This window comes from Theropithecus gelada, chromosome 9 (assembly GCF_003255815.1).
Source record: "Theropithecus gelada isolate Dixy chromosome 9, Tgel_1.0, whole genome shotgun sequence".
NCBI classification, from domain to species: Eukaryota; Metazoa; Chordata; class Mammalia; order Primates; family Cercopithecidae; genus Theropithecus; species Theropithecus gelada.
Genome location: NC_037677.1, coordinates 74,076,655 through 74,102,196, shown reverse-complemented (window position 1 = coordinate 74,102,196; position 25,542 = coordinate 74,076,655). Strand labels below are relative to the sequence as shown.

The following is a 25,542-nucleotide window of genomic DNA, read 5'->3' as shown; positions in this document are numbered from 1 at the left end:
ACATATGTGGCACTTACTGTTTTGCACTTTATACTAATATATATTGTAATGTTTTCTTGAGAAGAAAGTGGTACAGAATTACAGCCTGGTACGAATTCTTTATCTTGATACTGGTTGATGCTCTGCATAGCACTGCTCTAGCCACACCAGCTTCTTCCTTCTATTCCTCAAAAAATGTCAAGTGCCTTCTTTTCTCATCCCATCCCATTTGTACTTATTGGTAGAGGGCTGCCAGGCAAGCTCCATCTCAGCTTCCAAATGTCACCCTTTCTACGCCTTCTGTGCATACCCTCTCTCGAGTATCTTGATTCTCCCCAATTATTCCATCACATCACCATTTTTATTACCTTCATAGCATCTGTCACTATAATTACCTTGTTTATTTGTATACTTGTTTATTGTCCTTCTTATTCATTGCTGTATCCATAGCATTTAACACAAGGCCTGGCAATAGTAATCATTCAAACATTTGTTGAATAAATAAATGAGAGATGAAGGGAAGCACAAACAAGTATAGCTTTGGAGAAATACCTTGTGAATGCTGTGAATGTCAAGGAAAACCACTCACATCTTCAGTGACTCACTATAAGGTATCAAAACTTCAGTTTGCCTTTGAGGGTTGCTATGCTTCCACCCCCAGTGAAGTCTTGCTGAGAAGAGCTTTATAACAACTCCCCCACCACAGTATTTCATGAGATTTCTGTTACTGTCAGGTGTCATAGTGTTTTTCCATTCTGTGCCAAGGACATGTGATGGGAAGGTTGCTAAAGTCATCTGGTATGTGTCATGGCATCAGATCTTTAGATGACTCTTTGAATCACCCAAGTACTGCACAGCCTCTGCGAAACTGGTGCTAGAAAAATGAGCCATCTTTCCGGCTGAAATGAAAATCTTGCTGGTTGAACAATAACAGAAAAGAACTGTTCAGGCAGCCTGAGTGAATACGTTCTATAATGTCTGCAACTCTTCTGACCCTAGAGAGGCAAAATGGTAGCTGCCATCTAAACTCTTTTGGCTTTACAATGGTCAAAAATCAAGTGCCACAGGACCCTGTGCAAGGCATGACAGAGTAGTAGAGACTGTAGAAAACTTGAGAGCACTTGCACCAACAAAAAACAGTGCTAGTTAGCTCTACCACAATACTACAATGCAGGAATTCAGGCCCAGAATGGCCAGCTCTTCTGATTTTTCAAGAGAAGCTTGGAATCTGCATGAGGGGATGAAAGTGGGACATGGATGTATGTGGGTATGGCTGTAAATCAAATTCAGCTCAAGTGGTATTTGTTTAGTTTATACTGTGTCCAAGTCACTGTTCTAGACATATGTATGTATCAGAAATAAAAAGGAATAAGAGCTGAGGCCCATGGACTCAAAAAAAGCTTTATTCTAGTCATAAAACCAAGATATGTTCTGAAATAAATACAACATAAGACTATATGGGGAGTGCTATGTATTACATAAGTTAACATACTGTATTTTTTTAATCAGCTGAACTAAAGAATATGCTTAGTAATGCAGTCGATTTACATTCTGGCTCAGGTTTCTTGTCTCACTGCAGACAGGTAACAAGGGATTCTCAGTCTAGGACCAGCCCATGGGCTACACTTTATCACTGGTCTAAAGTGTAATGAGAGAAAGAGATAAGATGGCATGAGATGTGGTTATACAGGTAGGCAGGGAACCATGCCAAGCCCAGATGGACTGGTGAAGTCTTCACTAAAAAGGCAATACAATGTGAGTAAAAAAGCTTAAGTGACTCCCTGAGATCCTCAGAGTCCTAGGGTTTGAAATGTTGCATAGAGAAAAACCAAGCTGTACTGAGGGGGGGATAAGAGGTAGTCTGTGAATCTGACTCAGGAGTCATTTGCTTATGCACACTAGTCTCACAGGGTGTGATAAAAAAAATCATACATTAATATATTTGTGTAGCATGATCTAAGAATGTGTCCATTTTGCAAATGCCAAGAGCTAGTGACAGAGCTTGAAAATCGGCGACCCACAGGCATGTTTCATTTGGCCCATACAATATTATTAGGGAAAAAAATTAGTTGCCAATATTTAAAAAACTTCAAATCTGGCAGAGCTGGACTTATATTCCCACAAGGTAGCCTCATTAGAAGAGGAATGTGCTTACCCAGCACCCATCAGTCCTTAATGTCTTATACCTGACTTGTATATTAATTGGGATAGTGGTTATGCCACAGTAACAAATGACTAAAACATCTCTGGCTTACTAGAAAAGTTTGTTTCTTGCTCACATTGCTTATCCATGGTGGGTTGACTGTGGTTCTGCTCCACATCATCTTCGCCCCAGCACCAGAGCAGGGAGCAGTCTCTCTGGAGCATCACTGGAGTGAGGAAAGGGTACATGAACAAAAATATACTACCTCCTAAAGTATCTGCTGTTATTTCATTGCCCAAAGCAAGTTTCATGGCAAAGGTGAAGGCACTGGGGCTGGGAAGTGTAATCCACCCTCAGGGAGCGGCAGCTAATATTTATGTACAATAGTCCACCACAACCCCTTTGCTTAGATGACCTGTCTAGTCTCCATAGACACTTCAGTGTGACCACTCTGGGCTAAGGAACTTGAGAATCTAGTTTTATCATGGCCAGAAGCATGAGGGCTACTCCAAAGCTTACAATGCTACAGCTGTCACCACTACATTTGTTTTATCATTCTTTAGAGCCACGTGTTCTTAAATAGGTTAACATTTCACAGGCTTTTCCCTCGATACTCTTTACTTCTTATTTCAGGCTCCACTTGGGCAAGGCACACTAACTATGATAGCAGTGTCAGAAAGCCAGGCTGTGTGATAGCTCTAGCTCCACTCTTCACCGCACTTAGGCACTGGCTTCCAGTGGGTGGGGTGTGCGCCCAGACTGAGCTATCAGACGTGTATTGCAGCATCGTTGAAGCCTAAGGCTTTACCATAAAGAACAGGTAAATGATTAGGCATGTGAAGCTCAACATTACAAACTGTCTGTGTACCCAGCTCTGCTCATGGAAATGTGGAAAGCACAAGCCTTGCTAGAGAGCAAGGGGACTACCAGAGGATGTAGATTTGAGTGCCAAATTGTGAGGTATTCCTTTAGTTTACCAGTTGCCAGTGTGGACTGGCATCGGTAGGGGTAGGCTCTGTGAGGTGGTCACATTTATGTAGGAATTGGCATATGGAAGGAGAACATTGTGCATGAGTTCAAAGTTACTACTGGTTTTACCTAAATTCAGAATCTCTGGAAGTCAGATGGGCTTATACAATATTATAGAGTTGGTTAGCTGCCTTTAAAATGTTTTTAAAGTTTTCTATTGAAATATTTTTGTCAGGTCTTGAGTCCCACTTAATTCTGACTAGCAGGCGGAATATGGAAGTGCAGTGGGGCTGGGTGGCTCACGCCTGTAATCCCAACACTTTGGGAGGCCGAGGCGGGCAGATCACCTGAGGTCGGGAGTTTGAGACCAGCCTGGATTACATGGTGAAACCCCATCTCTACTAAAAATACAAAAAAAAATTAGCCAGGCATAGTGGCGGTTGCCTGTAATATCATGTGCTTGGGAGGCTGAGGCAGGAAAATCGCTTGAACCCAGGAGGCGGAGGTTGCAGTGAGCCGAGATTGCGCTATTGCACTCCAGCCTGGGTGACAAGAGCAAAACTCCGTCTCAAAAAAAGAGAAAGTGCATTGGTTATGCTCAGCAGCCACAGGGCTGTTCCTCCCCACCTTATATGTCTTCTCACATTCTTCAGCATGCACTGCCTATGATGTGCTGCAGTAGTTTTATTTCCACAAGTCGTTCTATAATTTCCTGTCCTGAGGAGCCCTAATTTAGATTTCACACAGAGGCTCGTGGTATTCTCCTCACTTTGACGGTAGTGGGTAGGGAACTGATGTATCCTGTGCCTGGGAGAGCACCTGGAAAGTGGCAGGCACTGAGTTACATGCTGTGAAATGAGACGAATGATTGGAGGGATGCATGGGTTTGGAGAACCACATGATCCATCCTTCTCTTCTCAGTTACATGCTCCTTTATTCCATCCTCTTACTGGCATTGAGAGAGACGGGATGAAAATGAGGTAGATATCTGACTTGCCAGAAAGAAGGATTTTAAACAGCATAGTATCCATTTGCCTTCCTTTCCTTCCTCTAATGATATTAAACAGAGATGTGGGATAGAAATGAATAAAGTAGGTTGGATTTTAGAGGAAACGGGAAAGGAGGAGGAGCTGTGGTGAATGGTGAAACACATTTACTCAGCAACACCAAGGTGGAGGCAACCAAACTAACTTTGTTATAGACAGGAAGGTTCATGATGGGTTATCCACACTCTTGCCTCGTTTCTCAGTGGCCAGTCAGTGATGAGGATGAGCACCATCGCCCATGGCCACAGGAAGGATGGCCACTTCAGCAGTGTGACTGTGTGCCCTTTGCTCATGAGGTATTGGTACATCCAGACCCCAATTATTAAGGACTTTTTGGCTAAGAAGGAGATCGTGCAACTGGAATGGGCCAGTGGAAGTTGGTGACACAAGCTAGTCCTTGGTGAATGAAGTCATTAGAATCAAAAGCTGTGCTTTCCTTCACTTTCCAAGTTGGTTGAGCCTGTAAAGAAAATGGTATAGAGTAACATTCCCTATTTACTGCTCCTTGCCCTCTGATGTTTGCTGACTCATTCATTCTTGCACTCAACAAATATTTCTCGAGCACTCATAAGGTGTTAGGCACTATCGTGGGTACTATAGATGTAGCATAGAACAAAACAAAGTCCTTGTCCCCAGGGAGTGTACAGTCTAGTATGAAGCCCTGGTGGCATATATCATGTGACAGAACATTTTTGAAAAGCTGGCAAGTCATTATTCTCTCTCAGCTCTCAGAATTATGCCAATGGTTGAGTTAGATGACAAAGGAGAAGTGGTAGTTGAGGATGCTGGGGGTGTGTGTGGGGGGTGCGGAATCAGGCAGGGAGATCATGTTTTTTGGGATATTAGAGTTATATGGTGGTCCTAAAAAAGAAGTCCTCAGAGGTATTGCTTCTGGTGTGCTTCCTGTGGCATTCTAAGATAGTTCTTCTCACTGCCTTAGAATCCCCTGAGCATGTTCATCTCAACTTTGCTATGGAACTCTTTTGGAATTGGTGAGGAGTCTCAGGATGTCCAGTTGGAAATGCAACCCTCAGGGCATCTTATTCCCTAACTCAGGAAGCACTAGGGGCTGAAGAGTAAAAATTCTTCACTTTATGTTCACCTGCTTGCACATATCGTATGTAGCTATCAGTGAATAAGTGTAGCAGATACGATGGTAAATTTCATTTTACTCTATTTTGAACTATCTGCATTTAATTCTATTAAAGAAATGAAAGCTGTTGGGCTTGTTACTAAGGATACTTACCAGAATCTGCTCTCTTATTTAATTTTTGTATTGGTACATATTTGGCCTGGTAACCGTGTAAAGAAATTACACCACTGCCTTCCACCTCGTATTATTAAAATAACTCTTGAAAAGTTTGGTTCAAATCTCAATCTTGTAAATGTTTACTTCTGGACAATTTGATCATCAATTCATGAAACAGAAGCAGTGTGATATGCCTGCGAAATTACACACCATGTAATATGCCACAGCCTCTTCAAGCAAAGCAAGAATACCAAGACTCACTCAGATAAGAAGTTAGTTTTTGGATCACTGGCTTCTTTAGAGAGACTCAGAAGATGCCTTATTATTTTTGTGATTTATTTCTGGGCTTCTCACATATCCCTGTCATACAGCCAAACATGAGCTGATGCTGATAATAGTTTATTGGCCATGGAGAAAATCCTCAGTCTTGACGGAACTCCAGGATGACACCAAATGAACAGCGAGGAACATCAGGATGCCAAAAAAGTCCTTATTTACAGAGGAAAGGAGGCTAGCTGCTTATGTGTTCAATGAAGAAATAGATGCCTCTTAAAAGTATTGAAATAATACTGCATAGTGTATTGCCATAATTTGGCAATACAGTGATAGCATATTTTAATTTAATAAATTCAATAATTTAGTTAGAATATAAAATGAAAAAAAACAGCAAATATCCAGAACTTATCAATCACAATTCATTTTTTACAGTAATGTCAATCAATGAAAAGCTTAAATACATATTTATAAGCTGGCAGGCCAAATATTATGTTAGAAATACATAATGTATGTCACATTCAATCCACATATACATGTATAAATATATTCATATACACACATATGCAAGTTAAATCTTGAATGTCATATTTTGGATACTTCTGAGTAAACTTATGACCTTCTGCTTGATTGGAACCAAAGCATATCACATATACCTAAAGTCAAATTTTTGGGTATATAAACACAACTATTTAATACGTAAACAGGTATACATCATTGAGTTTCTGATTCAGGATAAACACCTTCTCTCAAAGACTGAGTCAGAAATTCATAACTCTTAGATAGGAAGTTAGGACACCTATATTCTGATCCTGGCTTTACAGGCTCAGAACTTTTGGGGAAAGTTTTTTTTTTTTTTAAACTTCTCAAGGGTCTAACTTTACCCATCATAAAATAATTTTGGTGCAAGGGTAGTGGCACATTTTTAAATTTGGGATACCACACAGATGCAACCTAGCCCCATTCTTTATGCAAAGGAGATTATCTGTGCATTTCTTCTGCATTGATAGTGAGTCCTTACTGGGGACAACTCATTCTACTTGGCAACAATCTTTAATGAACAGGCAATATGTAACATTGCTGAAAGTCTCTAAGCACTCATGTAATTTTATAAAAGGATCATTACCATCAAAGAAAGACAGTACCTAATTCATAAAGGAGATATAAGGACTAAGTAAGTAAATGGAATGTGCTTAGAACAGAGAATAGCATGTAGCGAGCACTCCAGTTTTAGTGGTGATGATGACAGTTACTACTATCACTACTACCATATGCTAAGCTGGTAACTAGAATCAAAGTTAAAACAGCCATGGTCTCTGCCTCAGTAGAATTTAGATTCACGCAGTGTATGGGTTGCAAACTCATAGTCAGGATGTACAAATATAAGAAATGAGGCTGTGGCAGTGATACCTGTAGACCCCATACCTGGCTGGAGTGGGCAGCAGGGACAATTTGGCCCCAGCAGGTTGTTACCTTCTGGGAATGAGGTCCATTGTTGCCAAATCTTGTTTTTTAAGAGAAGTTAGCAACTTGATTATGTGAAATCTCCCAACTTGTAAGAATGGACAATAAATATAAATTAATAAAACAAAACAAATGCTCTGTGGGCTAAAAGCAACTGCATGTTGATGGCTCCTAGAAGTGCCAGTCAAGTTTTTGACATGCTGGCTATGGTATCTCCAATTCTCCACTTTTTGCAATGGCCTGAACAGATGTGGGCAAAATTTACTTGTCAACTAATCTTTAATTCTTGGCTCCCCCAAGAAATGCACAGAATTTATAAGCTGGGAGCTTGCAGGGCACATATGAATGTTAGAGACTGTCATCTCATCAGTGACCACAGAGGCACAAAGAGGACCAACGGGGTGGATTGACCAGGACTCATATGACAAGGGATTAGACAACTACCTTTTGCCAGAAAACACAAGGAGACTGTAGAGCACAGATAGGTGAAGAGTTTAACACAATTTATTTTATGCTTAAATAATCGACTAGGTCATCCAGTGTATGGTTTTTCATACATAGGTCATTAGAGCTATGTGTCAATGAATGCTGATTTTATGTGAATATAATCAACAAATTAAAGAATTTCACCAAAACCCAAATAAAAATGCCCTTGAAAACACAGCAGCCTTATTAACCTAATATGACACTTCTAGAATGGTTACAAATGATTGGCTTACTGAAAGGTGTCTACATCTTATAGCCAGTACACAATACAGTAATAATTTTACAGCGTGCTGCCATTCTACTAGCTAAGAATTTCTGTTCAGTCCGTTTTAAATACCCCCGACTGGGGCCTCTTATGAGCACCATCCACCTCTAAAGCGGCAAGCATTTACCCCCTTTTAAGCACTAACAGTTAGCATCCCCCCACCCCCTAAAGCAACTACCGTATAGGTTATTTTTTTTTGTTGTTTTTAGGTCATTTCATTGAAAAATTGGCAATAGCAACAAATATTAGATGAAGGGCTTTGTGTTTACAGATAAAATCTTTTGTGTTGCAGTATATTGTAGTGTTTGCAAAATTGGAAAAGATTTAATCAAAATAAGGTGATACACATGCATCAAAATATTAGTATTCTGAAGAAAAAAATTTTTCACAGAACTACAGAATTCCTCATTTTGGGAATTATTTAAATTTGCAGCAGATTTTAAAGATTTGTTTTTCTTTTTAAAATCAAGCTAGCAGTTTTGCATATACAAACATTATAATTGCTAATATACAAGAATCAGTGAAGAGTCCCCCCCCACCCAGAATCCCTCCCTCCTCTTCTAGGGTGAAGTCACTTGAGACCCCTATTTGTTAAATGCATTTGCAATATTCTGTTTGTGTTCTAAGAGGCAGTGCCTTATCAACATTTTATTCTATTTTTCTGTTAGAATTTATACAGTGTTATTATTTACAGCAAAACTATCGATGTTTTAAAAAAGAAACAAATAGTGTTTATACCCTGACAGTTTGGGTCCAAGAAAAATAAGGCGAGCTGTTGTAGATTTAGTAATTTTAGTGTTTCTCTGTGATTTGATCATTCCATCTCCTTCTGTCCCTTCTGATGGCAGGAATTTCTTCCTTTTGTAAATGACACCAAATTACTTGAGATAAACTGTTAACAGCATGGCTTCTTGTATATACACTGCATTGCTAATTGCACACGCGCCAATCCGGAAATGAAAGTGATTTCCATGCTCTGTAAATTGGCTCATGCTAAATTAAAATGTGGGTGGTTTTCTTTTCTTTTCTTTTTGCATAAAAAAAATCATGCCATTAATGTGTGGAAGCAGCGAACACACACACACTTCTCGGTGAATTTTTACTTCCTGCTGACATTTCTTCCATGAATTTCTCAATACTGGCAGTAAAAACTTATGATCCTGTGGAAAGAGACAGTAGACAGTGAGTTTAGCTTTCTTTTTTTCTCTTTTCTTCTTCTTCTTTTTTTTTTTTTTTTATTAAGAGAACTAGTGAAAGCCTTACTTGCCATTCAACAGAAAAGTCTTAGAGAATAGAGGCCCTCCATTCCCTATGGGGTGGTTTAACATGATGCTGCTACCTGCTTGATGCCTTAGAGGGTGTACTGGAAAGCTCTTAGAAGGCAGTGACCTTTTCTAGGTGACCCTGTGACCTCCGGGAGCCTTGCTTATTATTGTATTTGTGTTTTGTAATTGTACTAGACCACCTGGTTCAACTTTTTTTTTTTTTGAGACAGAGTCTTGCTCTGTCACCCAGGCTGGAGTGCAGTGGCCCGAAATTGGCTCACTGCAAGCTCCGCCTCCTGGGTTCACACCATTCTCCTGCCTCAGCCTCCTGAGTAGCTGGGACTGCAGGCGCCCGCCACCATGCCCAGCTAATTTTTTGTATTTTTAGTAGAGATGGGATTTCACCGTGTTAGCCAGGATGGTCTCAATCTCCTGACCTCGTGATCTGCCCACCTCAGCCTCCCAAAGTACTGGGATTAGAGGCGTGAGCCACCGTGCCTGGCCCTCAACTTTTATGTAACAAAGTTGTGAGTTGTTTTTGAGTTTCCATGGACCTCCCTAGGTTGAAGGTCACATAATCTGAGCATGCTCAGATGAACTAAATATGCAACCATAGGAGGAACCTAAGTTTTCAGACTGAGGAGCTAATTAAGAAGCTTATGCCTCATGACAGGATCCAATCAGATAGAGCCTTGGCGTCACCCCATTGCAGGATCCAGTCAGATCATGCCTCATTACCCTATGCTTCTAAAACATGACCCAGCCCCCAGCTTAGAGAGACAGATTTGAGTGGTTCCTCCTGTCTCCTTGTCAGTCAAGCAGCAATACACCTTTCTCCTGCAAAAACCTGATGCTAGGTGTTTGGTGTTTAACTTTCCACTGTGCACGGGCAAATACCCAGTTTGGTTCAGTGACAGTTTTAGAGACTGTGTTGGGAAGACCCTCTTCTAGTTCTGTCTGAAGCTCAGGTTATTCAACTGCTTGGGGAAGCCATTTTGTAGCCCTTTGGGCCTTAGTCTTATCTGTGAAATGAGGTGGCTGAGAGAGGTAATCTCTGAGACTTCCCTAAACATCAAAATGTAAGGAGTCTGGGACTTCCATGAGCAGAAAGGGCCAAGGATATGGAGTCAGGATAAAGCATCTCAGCTATTTCTGAATGCTTTGTAAGTCTCTCACTTCTCCAAAAGTTCAACTCATTTTTCAAAAGGAGGAAAAGTGTCATTACTTCATTACAATGAAATTTGTTTTCCATAACCAAATTAAAATTAAAGAGAAACTTCTACCACTGCAAAGAACTTTAGCTTTTCTTGTCCCTGTCAGTCATAATGGGACAAATTAATTTTATTTGAGCTTTTCAGTGGAGGCTCCACTGAGAACGTCTTGTCTTGCTGGATGATTCCTGCATAAAGCATCTGTGTTTTATAACCAGTCTTACTGTGTCAAAATAAATCATTCTTTGGCAGAGGTTTTCATACTTTTGTGCACTATTGTGGTATGAATTTGCCTTTTCCATAAAATGAAGTTCTTCCCATATATTGTCTCTCCTCCTTGTTGTGTGAAAAGCTGACAAACTTGCATGCCTGCCTCAGAACAAGATACAGCTCCTATAGAAATCCTGAGTAAGACAAGAACAATTTTAAGTAACCCTGCTCACTCACATATAAACAAGAGACTATATCTGCAGATCTAGGACAACCTTTAGAATTCGACCTCTCTTGGGGCCCAGGCGTGTTTCCAGTGACCTTGAAGATGTTTACTTACCTCAGACAAGTATCTTCCTCTTTAGATGGGTCACCTAGGACACCCTGGCTTATGGAAATATGTTGGGTACAGCACTTCCTCTCTCTGCCCCACTACAGGCCTTGGCTTCCTTTTTAGTATTAAAAGTGCTACTGACCTCCATGCCCCAGGTCACTAATGCTTGGAGCCAAGAACATGAAAGTATCAATTCCTCCTATGTGATTTCAACACCCCTCCCCTGTGACTCTGTGAGGTTCCAAAGAAGGAAAGTGACTCACTTGGGTAGATCATCTTGCAGAGGGTGGGCAAATCAGAAGATGATGATCAGGGTTTCCTCACCTGCTTTTATCATTTAATCCTAATCTTTTAGGCACCAGGCTTCTTAGATGGTCCTATGATAATGTTACTATAGTCTCATTCCCTGCTTTCTCTAAACCCCTCCCCCTGACTTTTTGAAGCTTAATATATAATTTATATACCATACTTCAGCTATTATAAATACACACCCAGGCTGGAATGGAATGGCATGATCACAGCTAACTGCAACTCTGCCTCCCGGGTTCAAGAGATTCTCCTGTCTCAGCCTCCCGAGTAGCTGAGACTACAGGCGCACGCCACCACGCCCGGCTAATTTTTTGTATTTTTAGTAGAGATGGGGTTTCATCATATTGGCCAGCCTGGTCTTGTACTCCTAACCTCAAGTGATCTACCTGCCTCGGCCTCCCAAAGTGTTGGGATTATAGACAGGAGCCACTGCGCCTGGTCTGGCTTGATAATTTTTAATAAATTTATGTAGATGTGTGATCATCACTACTTTTCTCCATGTCTCCTAAAAACCAATCCAACTTCCCAGGTTAATTTCTTAATGAGTAGCAAGGCCTTTCTCTTCTCACCTCAATCCAAGCAAATGTTATCTTTCTGGATATACTGGATATGCTTCTATCATTTAAAAAAATGCTGTGAATTATGCCTACTTATATTCCAGTGAGGATGATTTGGGTGATTTTTTAAAAGTGGGAGTTAGTTCCTCTTATAAATTTTTCTTTTCTTAGTTATGCAATCAGAGCATGTTGGTCCCAACCACACTGGGTACAGGAAGGTCATTCATTGGACAAAAGACTACACCAGGTACCATGTTGCATAAAAAGCATGAGAACCTTGGCTAAGTGACTGTGTACTTACTATAAAAACATTGACACTTGGTATAAACTGTGATGACAGCGCCATCTGATGGGAAGCTGTGAGGGCAGAAGCCATCAAGATGACATTTCAAAAATAGAATTTTGAATCATCTCCCTTTTCTGGTTTAGATAATGGATATGAGATAGATGCAGTTACACTTAGGAATCTGTCTTTCTTTGGGTTTTGTATGCCTTTCAAACCTAAAGGTGGGAGAAACTAAATCAGAAAACCAATCATTCCTTTTAGCCATTTCACTGTATTTTTAAGAAACATTTTAAAATATACAAAAATAGGGTCAGGCACGGTGGCTCATGTCTGTAATCCCAGCACTTTAGGAGGTCAAGGCCGGGGTGGGGGCGGATCACCTGAGATCAGGAGTTCAAGACCAGCCTGGACAACATAGTGAAACCCAGTCTCTACTAAAAATACAAAAAATTGGCCGGGCGTGGTGGTGGGCACCTATAATCCCAACTACTCAGGGAGGCTGAGGCAGGAGAATTGCTTGAACCCAAGAGGTGGAGGTTGCAGTTAGTCGAGCTCGCGCCATCGCACTCCAGCCTGGAATGACACAGCGAGACTTCAAACAGACAAACAAACAAAAACAAACTTGGAAACAGCAATTCACTGGATTTTCGTGGTGGTTGATACTTTACAGTTAAATATGTACTGTATACATTCAAGTCAGGCGCATGCTCTGGTACAGAACTGATTTGTCTTTTATAGGCGAATGGACATACCTGTGGATTTTAGACCCTAATGCCTAGCTTTAAAAAGGGTCTCCTATCTTTGATTTGGCATTTGAAGCTCTCTGGTCCAGCCCAATGAACCTTTTTAGGCTTAATTCCTACTATCCTCCACTGAGGACAGATTGTTTTGCAATCTCCAGTGGTTCTCAAACTTGGTTGCACATTAGAATTACCTGGGAAAATTAAAACAACAATATCCAGGCCACATCCCATACCAGTTTATATAGAATTTTTCGGGATGGGGCCCAGCATCAAAAAATTTTAAAAACTCTAGATAATTTGAGAGCCAGTCAAATGTTCTGGAGCAGTGCTTCTCAAAGTTTAATCTGCATTACGTAAGAGTCTTTGAGTGCAGATTCTGATTCAGTAGGTCAGTGTGTCTGAAATTCTGTTTTTATTTATTTATTTTTGAGATGGAGTCTTGCTCTGTTGCCCAGGCTGGAGTGCAATGCGTTCTTGGCTCACTGCAACCTCTGCCTCCTGGGTTCAAGCGATTCTCCTGCCTCAGCCTCCTGAGTAGCTGGGATTAAAGGTGCCCACCACCATGCCTGGCTCATTTTTTGTATTTTTAGTAGAGATGGGACTTCACCATGTTGGCCAGGGTGGTCTTGAACTCCTGACCTCAGGTGATCTGCCCACCTCGACTTCCCAAAGTGTTGGGATTATAGGCATGTCACCACGCCCAGCCTGAAATTCTGTATTTCTAACAGACTTTCAGGCATGCTAGTCATGCTGATACTGTGGTCCACAGACTTCACTTTGAGGATCTAGATTACATGCCAGGTATCAACTACAAGTTGTTTTCCCACTTCATTGTCTTTGCTCATGATTTTGTATCCACCTATACTTGCCTCTCTGATGATCATCTGTGGCTAACTCCTCTTCTACCCTTCAAATTTGTTTCAAATGCCACCTCCTTGAAAGTTCAGACTTCACTCTCCCTAATGAAATCTACCTTTGTAGTTCAACTCTTACTCATCTTTAAGACTTAGCTGTGTCATGGCTTAAGGAAAGCCTGAGCCCACTGAGGACAGAGAGGTCTTTACTCTAGTTCTTTGTTTCTCTCCCTACCCACCTCTCCCTTTCCCTTCTTTTCTCTTTTTCCTTCTCTGTAGTTACAGAAATCATGCACTAAGACTTTTTTCTAAAAATTAATTTTAATTACTTTATGTAACTAAAATAAACTACAGTGCAGTTTTAACATAATTCCCAATTCAGGTAGCTTTGTTTTTTCACTAATACCAAGAAATAGGGCTTTTTTGTTTGTTCTTTTCTGTTCACTTGTGAGTAAAAAGTATCTTAAGTCAAACGGCTGGAAAAAAAATACTGGAAAACTATTCATGTTTTAGCAGTGAGAGAAAAACATAACAGTAATAAAATTTTATTACTGTTATTATTTTTATTAGGTAAAGGTATTTATTCTAAACGGTTCTAAAGTGGGTTAGCTAATTTAATCCTAATAACCGTGAGGTACTATTATTTTTTCCATTTTATAGATAAGAAAATGGAGCCACAAAGCTTTTATTTATTTATTTTTAAATTAATTTAGTTTTTTTGAGATGGAGTTTTGCTCTGTCGCCCAGGCTGGAGTACAGTGGTACGATCTTGGCTCGATACCACCTCTGCCTCCTGGGTTCAAGCAATTCTGCCTCAGCCTCCTGAGTAGCTGGGACCACAGGCGCGTGCTACCACGCCTGGCTAATTTTTGTCTTTTTAGTAGAAATGGGCGGGGTTTCACCATGTTGGCCAGGCTGGTCTCTAACTTCTGACCTCAGGTGATCCACCTGCCTCGGCCTCCCAAAGTGCTGGGATTACACTGCGTCCAGCCAAAAAGAGAGCCATAAAGTTCTCTTAAATAGCGAGCTCAAGGTTACAGTTAATATATAGTGGAACCAGAATTGGAAATCAAGCCTCTAGCTCTTTATCTTGAAGCCAAGGCTTTTGTTAATAGGAATTTTTTAAGGGTAAGAAAAATAAAAAATATATAATACAAAAACATATTTACTCTATATGAATTCTGGTAAAATATTGGGGAGGACAGGGCCCTGAATTTGTAGTGAAGCAATTCAGCCCATAGCTCTGACTTCTGAGAATCAGACTCAGGAAATCCAGACCTGTCATTAACTGCACTCAGCCTTAGAGATTTTGCTGTCCCTTTGTCACTGTTAATTCCTTAGTAAAGAGGAACAAGAATACCTGTTTTACTAATTTCCTAGGGCTACTATGAGAAACAAGTGATACGGAATAGAAACTTTTCTGAAGTGTAAACCACCATCACATGCAGAGGATTTCACACACTGCTGTTCTCACTTCTCCCAATATTATATTCTAGCATCACTGGCTGCTGCTTCTTAGTCCACCAGCTTCTGTAATCCAAAGCTCTTCAAGGTTCTATTCTTGGTTCTCTTAATACTAGTAATAGGTGACACTTATTGAGTGCTTACTAAGGAACGTCATGGTTGGAGTTCTGCAGGAAGAGAGAGGTCAGAGGCAATTTTATTTTATTTTATTTTAAGATGGAGTCTCGCTCTGTCACCCAGGCTGGAGTGCAGTGGCGCGATCTCAGCTCACTGCAACCTCCACCTCCCGGGTTCACACCATTCTCCTGCCTCAGCCCCCTAAGTAGCTGGGACTACAGGCACCCGCTACCACACCCGGCTAATTTTTTTGTATTTTTAGTAGAGATCGGGTTTCACCGTGTTAGCCAAGATAGTCTCGATCTCCTGACCTCGTGATCCGCCCGCCTCGGCCTCCTAAAGTGCTGGGATTACAGGTGTGAGCCACTGCATCTGGCTGAGGAAAGTTTTTTAAACTCTGAAATGTTGCTTTTGAGGACTCAACCTTTGAGCCCCTTCTTGGCTTACTTCAGCTTTCTCCCTAGGTAATCACATCCATTCACTGGTATTCAATACCCAGGTCTTTTGTGATGACTTCCACATTTTGATATGCACAGCCCCAACTTTTCCTCAGAGCTTCGGACTTGTGTATGTAACATAAATACTTGGATGTCTCATAGCATTTCAAACTCAAGTCCAAGCCTGAATGCCTGCCACTCTTCTTAAAACTCATTCCTCTTCCACTATCATCTAGTTGCTTATACCAGAAATCTGGGAATCATTTTTGACTCAATGGTTCTTCTCCACTCTGCCCACCACACTAATCTATCAAGTGCTGTCAGTCTTCCCAGCCGAAGCCACCATTATGGCTTAGTTGAACTGAAGCAATAACTTCCTAATTGGTTACCTTCATTTTATTCTTGTCCCCCTATCCATTCTCTACATAGTCCGTGCTCTTAATTTTTTTTTTTTAAAGAGGGAAAAAAGACCAAGTTAGATCCTTGCTTAAAATCCTTCAGAGGCTTCGAATTCTTTTACACACACACACACACACACACACACACACACAGAATTATTTTAAATTCAAGGGTACATGTGCAGGTCTGTTACAGATTATTTTGTAACCCAGGTACTAAGCCTAGTACCCAATAGCTAATTTTTCCTCTCCTCTCCCCTCTCCCCGTCAAGTAGACCCCAGTGTCTGTTGTTTCCCTTTTTGTGTCCATGTGTTCTCATCATTTAATTTCCACTAAATGAGAATATACAGTATTTGGTTTTCTGTTCCTGGTTAGTTGGCTAACCAGGTTAGCAATTTTGGTTAGTCTGCTAAGGATAATGGTCTCTAGCTCTATTCATGTTCCTGCAAAGGACATGATCTCGCTCTTTTTTTTATAGCTGCATAGTATTCCATGGTGTATGTGTGTGTACTACATTGTCTTTATCCAGTCTACCATTGATGGGCATTTAGGTTGATTCCATGTCTGTGCTATTGTGAATAGTGCTGCAGTGAACATATGTGTGCATGTGTCTTTGTAACAGAACAGTTTATATTCCTTTGGGTATATACACCCAGTAATGGGATTGCTGGGTCAAATGGTAGTTCTGTTTTTAGCTCTTTGAGGAATTGCCACACCGCTTTCCACAATGGTTGAACTAATTTACACTCCCACCAACAGTGTAAAAATGTTTCCTTTTCTCCACAACCTTGCCAGTACCTGTTATTTTTTGAGTTTTAATAATAGCCATTCTGACTGGTGTGACATGGTATCTCATTGTGGTTTTAATGTGCAATTCTCTAATGATCAGTGATGTTAACCTTTTATTCATATGCTTGTTTGCTGCATGCATGTCTTCTTTTGAAAAGTATCTGTGCATGGCTGGGCACAGTGGCTCACGCCTGTAATTCCAGCACTTTGGGAGGCCAAGGTGAGTGGATCACTTGAGTTCAGCAGTTTGAGACCACCCTGGCCAACATGGTGAAACCCCATCCTATGAAAAACACAAAAATTAGCTTGGCATAGTAGCATGTGCCTGTAATCCCAGTTACTCAGAAGGCTGAGGCACGAGAATCGCTTGAACCCGGGAGGCAGAGGTTGCAGTGAGCCAAGATTGTGCTACTGCACTCCAGCCTGGGCAACAGGTGAGACTGTCTCAAAAATAAAAAACAAAAAGCATCTGTTCATGTTCTTTGCTTACTTTTTAATGGGGTGAGTTGTTTTTTGCTTGTAAAAAGCAAAAATTGACAAACTGGACCTAATTAAGGAACTTCTGCACAGCAAAATAAACTATCAACAGAATAAAGAGACAACCTACATAATGGGAGAAAATATTTGCTAACTACACATCTGACAAAAGTCTAACATCCAGCATCTAAAAGGAACTTAAATTCCCTTTAGAATGAAATCTAAATCCTTTCCTCTGGCCTACAGGGCTCTGAATGATAGTGTGGCTTTTTTTTTTTTTTTTTTTTTTAATGTTTTCTTGTGCCTATCTTACCTACCACCAGCTCACCTAACATATTTGAAGAAATGGAAGATCACACACCAATCTTACATATTTGAAAGATCAGTGTATGATCTTTCATTTCTTCAAATATGTTAGGCCTATTTCCTACTTCAGGGTCCTTGCACATGTTGTACTCTTTGCTTGGGGTCTTCTTCTTCTCCATTATTTTCATAATTGGTGCCATCCATGAGGTCTTAATGTCACGATTTTAGAGAGACCTTCCCTAGCCCCCAAGTCTAAGTGCATTCTCACATTCTTTCATTGGATCCTGGACTTTGTATTTTCAGTGTTTAAACATTTGTACCATTTCTTTTTCCCATTTACGACTGGGAGATCCAGAAAGACAGGGACCACAGAGAATTTATTCACTATTGTAAATCTAGTCCTTCCACTTTAAGCCAGGCAGATGGCCAAATATTGTTAACTTTTTGGCCTCAGATAAAGGGCTGCCTTGACAAGCGTCAGCACTCTTGCCACTCTTGGCTTACACATGGCTGTGAGAACTTGAGCATTTTCCTAGAAGAGGTTTAGAGTACAGTATGTATCATGGAAGTCTTTGCCATGGCTTAAATGACCTTTTATCTGGGGATCTTCCCTTGCTATGACCTCACTAATCAGCCCCTGTTTTTGGTATTTGAAGTAAACTCTAGAGATTTAGAAATGAAGTCTTGCTTTGTTAAGAAAAAAGAATAAAAAAACATGAGTTCTTTCACTGTGTAGAGTAAGAAGAAATTTACAATGGGTTGCTCTTGTACCTGCATTTGATTCAGAATTTGTTTTTGGGTCTCTAATGATCAAATATTATTTATTAATATAAGTAGTAGTTAAGATCTATGTTCTAGATAAGTTCAAATTTTATTCTTTTGCTCCCTAGCTGTAGTACCTTGAGTAAATCATTTAAGTTTTCTAAACCTCAGTTTCCCCATTTTTTTAAAAAAGGTGTTGGGGGATAGTTGTATTTACCTTATAGCATTGTTTTGGGGATTTCCTAAGGTAATATATAATTATTTACCTAGTGTCTGCCATATAGCAATCATTTCACAGAAGATGACTATTATTATTCTTTGTAAATACTTTGAGAGAGATAGCTTAATGTAATAGAAAGAACGTCAGGCTGAGAATCAATAATCTTGACTTCAAGTCTTAGCTCTACCAGTCATAAACTGTGTGAAGGCAGAAACAGCATTTGACCTGTCCGAGCCTTAATATCCTCATCTGTAAAAGGTCACAAGCAAAATGGCCTGACTTGCCATAAGGATTAAATAAGAATGTAAATGTACTTTGTAAAGTATATATCACTCTATACTATGTACAAATCTTGGAAGTCATTGGCTTTTCTCTTTAAAAATAGGATGGCTATGACTCAATATTAAAGAAAAGCAGGTACAGAGTTCAGATAGCTCAAAATCCAACTGGTTCTACAATGGGAAATACAAATTTTGATGTTACCATCTAGGACACAGTCATATTTGGCAGCATTCTACTTGCTTAGTTATTTTGTCTTTTTTTTTTAAAGAGGCAGCCAGCATGACTATAAAAACTCTCACTATAGTTGCAAATCGATTTTTCTGGAGCACATATATTCAGCCTCCTGGAATTCCAGGCAGTATTCTTGGACTCATTCCCTAAGTTCACTTATGGAAAGTAAATACTACCTGGAAAGTAAAATTAGGCTTGTCAAGTCACTGTTCTTTCAGTCTGACACATTGTTTGCTTTAGCTGAAGTTATTTGCACATTCATATGAATCTACCCAACGTTCTCTCTCCTTTGAGTGGTGCAGCAAGTGAGTCTGACAACTTCTTTAGAGGATGATTATTTAAAATTTTAAAACCTCCTTTATATTTAGTGAGCAAGCTGTTTTTAAATGAACACAGTCTAAAGGACCCTGGAAGCATAGCACTGTCATATTTTTTGTGTCATTTATTCAGATATTAGGAATATGTCATTGCAGAAAATGGCTCAGCTGGTGTAGGTAACCTTTTTGGTTCTTTTCCACTTGGAGCCTGAGAATATGATTGAACAAGCTGCTAAACTTTAGGGGCGTACTACAGTTGACTGAATTTTTTTCTACTTTTGTTTCATTTTTCACTTAGAATTGCATGCATGGATGAATTCAAGATAATAAACTCATGCTTAGTATTTTGTGGATCTGCTATAGAGAGGTCTTTCACCAGGTTCAGCAGTAGGGCATGCATAGGACTGGGTTCATTCTAGGTACCGCTACATTGATGTCGTCCTTCATGTTCTCATCTTGGATCCTTCTTATCCAATAAAAACCAAGTTGTGTTGATATTTTTTGATTTAGCCATCCTCACTGCCAAGCTAGCGTCTGCAATAGTCTCTCAACAGGTTTTCTGTTCATTAATTCCCCGGCATTTAGAGCGAGTGATGCAGAACATAAACTAGATCATACCTCACTCTTGCCTAAAATCCCTTAGTGCTTTCCCACTGCTTTTTGGGTACAGCCCAGAAACTTTAAAATTCAGCTCAAACATCATTCTCAAGGAAACCCTCCCCATCACCTCTGACCAAGGTTAAGTCTCTGGCAAACAAGTGGACACTGGAGGCAGCTTGTTTGGGTTTGTATCCTAGTTCTGCCACTTTTTACTTTTGTGAGCTTTGGGCAATTTATGTAACCACTTTGGGCCTGTTTCCTCATCTATCAAACGGGGATGATGAAGGCCTTATCCAAAAGGGCTGGCTGTGAGGATTGCCTGAAGAGCACACATAAAACACTGGGAAGAGGATGTGTAGTAAACATTCTTTCCAGAATGCTCTGCAGTTCTTAGTGGTTTTGTCACTGCCATTAAACGGTCATGTGAGAAAGTCTCAAAGAAATGAAGTAAATGTTATACTGAATAAACAAATGATAAGGCTGGGGGCCAGGGAGGGAGAATTGAGAACTTATCTGGACCTTAGTTAGCTCACATATAAAATTACAGGCAGTGAAACTCGGTTACTTCCCAGCTACTTCCCTCAGCACTCTGCATACCAGTATTCTGGCAAGTAGGGAACAGCAGATGCATGAAAATGAAAACTAGAATCTGTTTGCTCTTTCTTACTACTTTAACCTGTGGGTCTAAGAGGACTGGAAGTGAACTAAAGAAATGATTTTGCTTTACCTTACAAACTATAGAGGACTTTCTTTTTCACCCCAAATGGCCTTTCTAATTGTAGCTAAGTATAAATAAATAGGACAATGTAAAAGGAAAATAATGTGATCTATAAAGAAAAGTCCAGGCAAATGTAAACAAAGCTCACTTACTAAACATTTAACTTAAACAATAAACAATAGTGCCATTAACCTCCTATTTTTTCCTTTTGTTTATATAAAACACCAGATAGATATGTCATTTAATTTAGACTTGGAAACTCACTTTATTTCAACCAAAATGATATTCTCAGATGCTGTTCTGCTAAAATGGTGAAAGGCTGGATCAATAAAACTCTCAGAGTATAACTGTAAGAATTATTTGTGGCCAAATAGTCTTCCTGTTACACTGTATAAGGCTATTGTATTTCATAGTCAGCCTTTACGCTTATCACTATTTATATTTGCTCCTGGAAACATAATTTACAATAAAATTGCTGCCTAATTTATGAGGAGAAAGTTAATGGACTGTGAAACCGAAGTCAAGTTTCATTGTGTATATATATGCAAACATAAACAGAACTTGAAGAACTTCGTATTTGATTTTCCAAGCTGGAATTCAGTGAAAAGGAAAGGACGGGGAAAAACCTGAATCACTTATTTAGTGAAATTTTAAGTTTCACAGGAATTTAAGTCCTACTGTTGTTGATATGAACACACCTCACCTTGACTGACCGTTCGCTGTTACGAGTGGCTCTTCTTTTCGACGTGCCGGATTTCTTTCTTTGTTTTCACCTTAAAACCTTCTCCCTGCTTTAAAAGGAATGTACATATTAAGATTTCATAGTAAAAGAGTTTTGGTTATAAAGCAGTCCCATTCTGATCCTTGGAGGCTGGATTAGGACAAGTGAAACAGTTTAAAGCACTTTGTCACTTCATGTCCAAAAATACATACAATCGTTAGCTTAACCACACAGTTTAGCATCATCAAGGCAAGCTAGAGAGCACTGTCAAAGTGAATACAACATAATCGTACTTGACAATAATTCAGTAGGTTAGTGATAAATCAAAATAATGAGCAGCCTGTCCATTTCCTATAGTAGGCTAAAAGAAATCATCACCACAGCTCACAAGGCGGCAGAATTGTAACCAATCTGTTGCAATGAGACTCAAACTTCTTAGTTAAGTACCAATCCATGGAAATGCTGTTGATCTGAGGGACTATTTTTTAGTAGAATTGCCAATGACTTCCTCTTACTGTCAGACCAAGGAAGCATCTATTTTCTATAAACAAATCCTCTCTCTTCACTGAGAATCAGGAATACAGCTCCCCAAGAGCAAAGTTGTGGCACACATACTCAGTTTCTACCCTATTTTTAACAGCAAACAAATGAAGCCTTTTCCATTTTCTGATTTGTACTTCTGATAAATTTTCAGTTTACTTTTTCTAATGTAAACATAGTCTATTGAAGTTTCTATTTTTAAATTGAAAAGGGTAGAGATCCGAGAAACAAGTGAAAAATAACCAGAGATGTTTTCTCTTAGAGAAAGGGGTTGATTGGAGGGATTCTTTAACTGGCACATTGGAAATGGGCTGTTATAAACCCAAAGAGGGGAACCCCCTCCTCAGATTAGGATGGAGGAATTCAGATTTCCCACAGAACGTGTTGGAAAGAGAAAATGCATGGATCTGATGTGCAGATCTTGAACTGAGCCTTTTGCCTTTCTAACTTTTAAAGCCTGTGCTGTTGGAGCGCTCTCCGCCCATGTCCCAACAGACACGCAGCTGAAGGCCAAGCCCTGGGTGGGGCTGAGGCACTGCTCTGAGGTTTGGTGGTGAAGGGTTTTATCTTCTTTCTCCCTCAAACTGGCACATTCTGTCCCCTATAAATGACCTTATCTCTGTGAAAATTCTGAAGACAGTTAAAAAAAAAAAAAAAAAAGTATGTAACAAAGAATGTTAGGAAGAAAAGTATTTTTCTTTGACTCCGATCAAATGCATAAGATGTCAAAAGCAGCAAACACTTCAAGCTGCCACACTGCAGATGCCAGCCTGTTAGCAGCAATTTCTAGGGAGCGCACAAAGCTTTTGTCCTCTATATTCTCTTTGGCAATCCCTCTCCATTACCACATCATCATGTTTTCTCTCTTGTGGGATAACAATTCGTCTTAATACTTTCCGAGTGATCTGTAGGAAGTAATGGTGAAAAGTAGAGATTTTTCTGTTTCAGGAGGTGACACTACAGCACAAAAGTAGCAGAGTTTTTAATGTAGAAAATCTAATTTCCAAGAGAAGTATGAAATCTCAATGATGATTACTTTTCTGGTGATGAGGTTGCCTTCTTCATCGGTAAATTGTTCTTCTGTGACAGATTCACCAGGAATGTTTTTTGCTTCCTCTCCCTAAAGGATGTGGCATAAAGATTAGCAACATACTATGGAGAAATCACACTAATCCAAACACCACACACATGCTCTGGAATTTTAGAGAAAGAAGTCGTAAATTCTACTTGCTACTCCAGTGCAAGGGAAAAGGGCTGACTTCACTGACAGTTATTTAGCAGTCAACAACATTCAAGCATTAAACCTCAAGGATGTATAAGAGTGATGGTTAGCAACAGATTCGAGAAGGAAGAATTTGAAAATACATAATTATAGGATGCAGTTACACACTGTAAACCAAAAGGCTTCATATGTCGAAACAAATTTTAGCCAAGGATTAGAGCTCTGATTAGATCGTCTCCCTTTGAGCACTGGTTTTTCTTCATTAGTTCTACCAAATCTCTAGAGATTTTTGTGGATTGAGTTTAATCTAACTTGAACTAAGATAGTACCTTAGTTTGGGCATGATATTTATCACTCTGGTTTATTTAAAAATTCATTCATTAAAGATAATACATACATTTTTTGAAAGATTATGAGAAAAGTTGAGGGTACAGAGAGAATACTGTTTTAAAGACTGAATCTTTCATAGCTCTTAAAATAAATGAGAATAACTGTGTCTGATACAGTTACATAGTTTATACACTGAAGTATCTTCACTGCTATAGGTAAAAAAATAGATAAAATCAATACCAAGGGAATTTAAGATGATATCTTCTGATCTATACACCCACAATCTATAAGAACATAAAGTTGTTTTGTAATAAAAAAAATGAGAACAAAACAATAGTGTTTTAGTCTTTATTCTGTCATTTTAAGTCAGAATTGCCTCTCTACTGGCTGTAATATATGGCAGTCATAGAATGTGCTCACCATTGGCTGGCATTGACAAAATTATCAGAGCCACTATCTTTTACATTCCAGTAGCACAGAGTTAGAATCTGGCTTTCTGGTTTGTTATCTAATTTTGGAGGGGAAACTCTGAGAGGTCTCACTCTGTTTTAAAAATAGAATACATTCTTAACTCTCTAGGGTGGGTGCCTATTTTCCTGTTCATAGACAGCTTGGTGGATTTAGATGGCTCCACAGTATCTCTCCACTAGCTCTATGATTGTATAATAAGACAAACTACTCAGCAAAAGTAAAACCATATCTGCAATACATTACCTTCATTTGTGTTTAACTTAAGATATGTGCCACTTATAGTCTGGGAGAACAAGGATAAAGATCTTAAGGATGGATTCGTATTCCAAGGACCTATTGATCTTTCAGTCAAACTTCTTATTGAAAAGGTGAAATGGATAATGATGCTTGGCAGTGTACAGATGTGGCTTTGTTTTGTTTTAGGGAGAATGGCCAATCACAAAAACAGCTGCCTTCCTGGAAAAGTGAGATTCTAACTCTTTGTGTTACTGGAATGGAAAAGATAGTGGCTCTGATAATTTCATCAGTGCCAGCCAATGGTGAGAACATTCTATGATCGCCATATGTCACAATCAGTAGAAAGGCAGTTCTGGTTCAAAATAGCAGAAGACAGACTAGAACACTATTGTTTTGCTAACAAAGTTTTGTTCTCATTTTTTTTTTCTTATTACAAAGTGACTTTGTGTTCTTACAGTTTGTGGGTGCATAGTTCATGACAATGGGTGGGACATTTACCTGGTTTTTCCTTACTGTGATATAGGTGGAATGAAAATAAAACAAGGTGTTTCTTGATCTTGTTTAGTGCATCCCCAATCTTGCTTATGACAAGCTTGAGTCAGCACAGTGAAGAGAGGGGAGAAAAACTGGGAAAATGTAGAGGTCTCATGTAAATGCACTAAAATTTGCAACACATTTTTAATGGGAGTGTTATTTGTATTTTCTATGGTTGGTGGTTTCGAATGTTTGGAAAAAACCCAAAATTTTATTTTAAAAGTACAGTCATAAAGACAGCAAAGAAAAGCCAACAAAAAGTAATGAAAGCTTTCCTTATAGCTTAAATATGAATGACAAATATTTTTGAGCTAACTTTTGGAAATGTCCACCTCTTTGAGTGATAGACAGTTAAAGAACTCAGCAAAATCGCTAAAATGGTATCCTGTTGGGCAACTAATGAATGAATCTTTTTGTGGGAAAAGATGCCAGTTAATTTTCAAATTGTCTGGACAATCTCTGAAAGGAACTATGAAGTAAGCATATGTATAAGCATAGTGAATACATACAAGTGTATTGACTTAGATTAATAGCCTTACAAAAGCAAAACCCTACTTATAAATAATAAGCCCAAATGAATAGGGGAATAGATTAGATAGGAGTTGATTAAATAGATAGGAAAGACAGTAGGGAGTCATAAAATATGTTTTTAAAAAATTTACCCATCTTTAATTCTGTCAACTATATTAGAGACCAAATGTTACCTAGGAGAGAGCTCTGAGGCC

At 39.4% G+C, this 25,542-nt stretch overlaps 1 protein-coding gene across 6 annotated transcripts in view; it reads right to left on the bottom strand.

The window, feature by feature from the left end:
• Nucleotides 1-5,502: 5,502 nt before the first annotated feature.
• ANK3 (ankyrin 3) overlaps nt 5,503-25,542 on the bottom strand; it is a 707,282-nt gene continuing 687,242 nt past the window's right edge. For 5 of the 6 annotated variants that reach the window (XM_025395913.1, XM_025395911.1, XM_025395910.1 and 2 more), the window contains 2 exons: nt 21,466-21,553; nt 5,503-9,034 (listed from right to left, as the gene is read on the bottom strand). In XM_025395913.1, coding sequence (XP_025251698.1) covers nt 21,485-21,553 — 69 coding nt within the window. In that variant the 3' untranslated portion in view covers nt 5,503-9,034; nt 21,466-21,484. The remainder of the gene's footprint in view (nt 9,035-21,465; nt 21,554-25,542) is intronic. The other variant, XM_025395909.1, reaches the window with a different exon arrangement.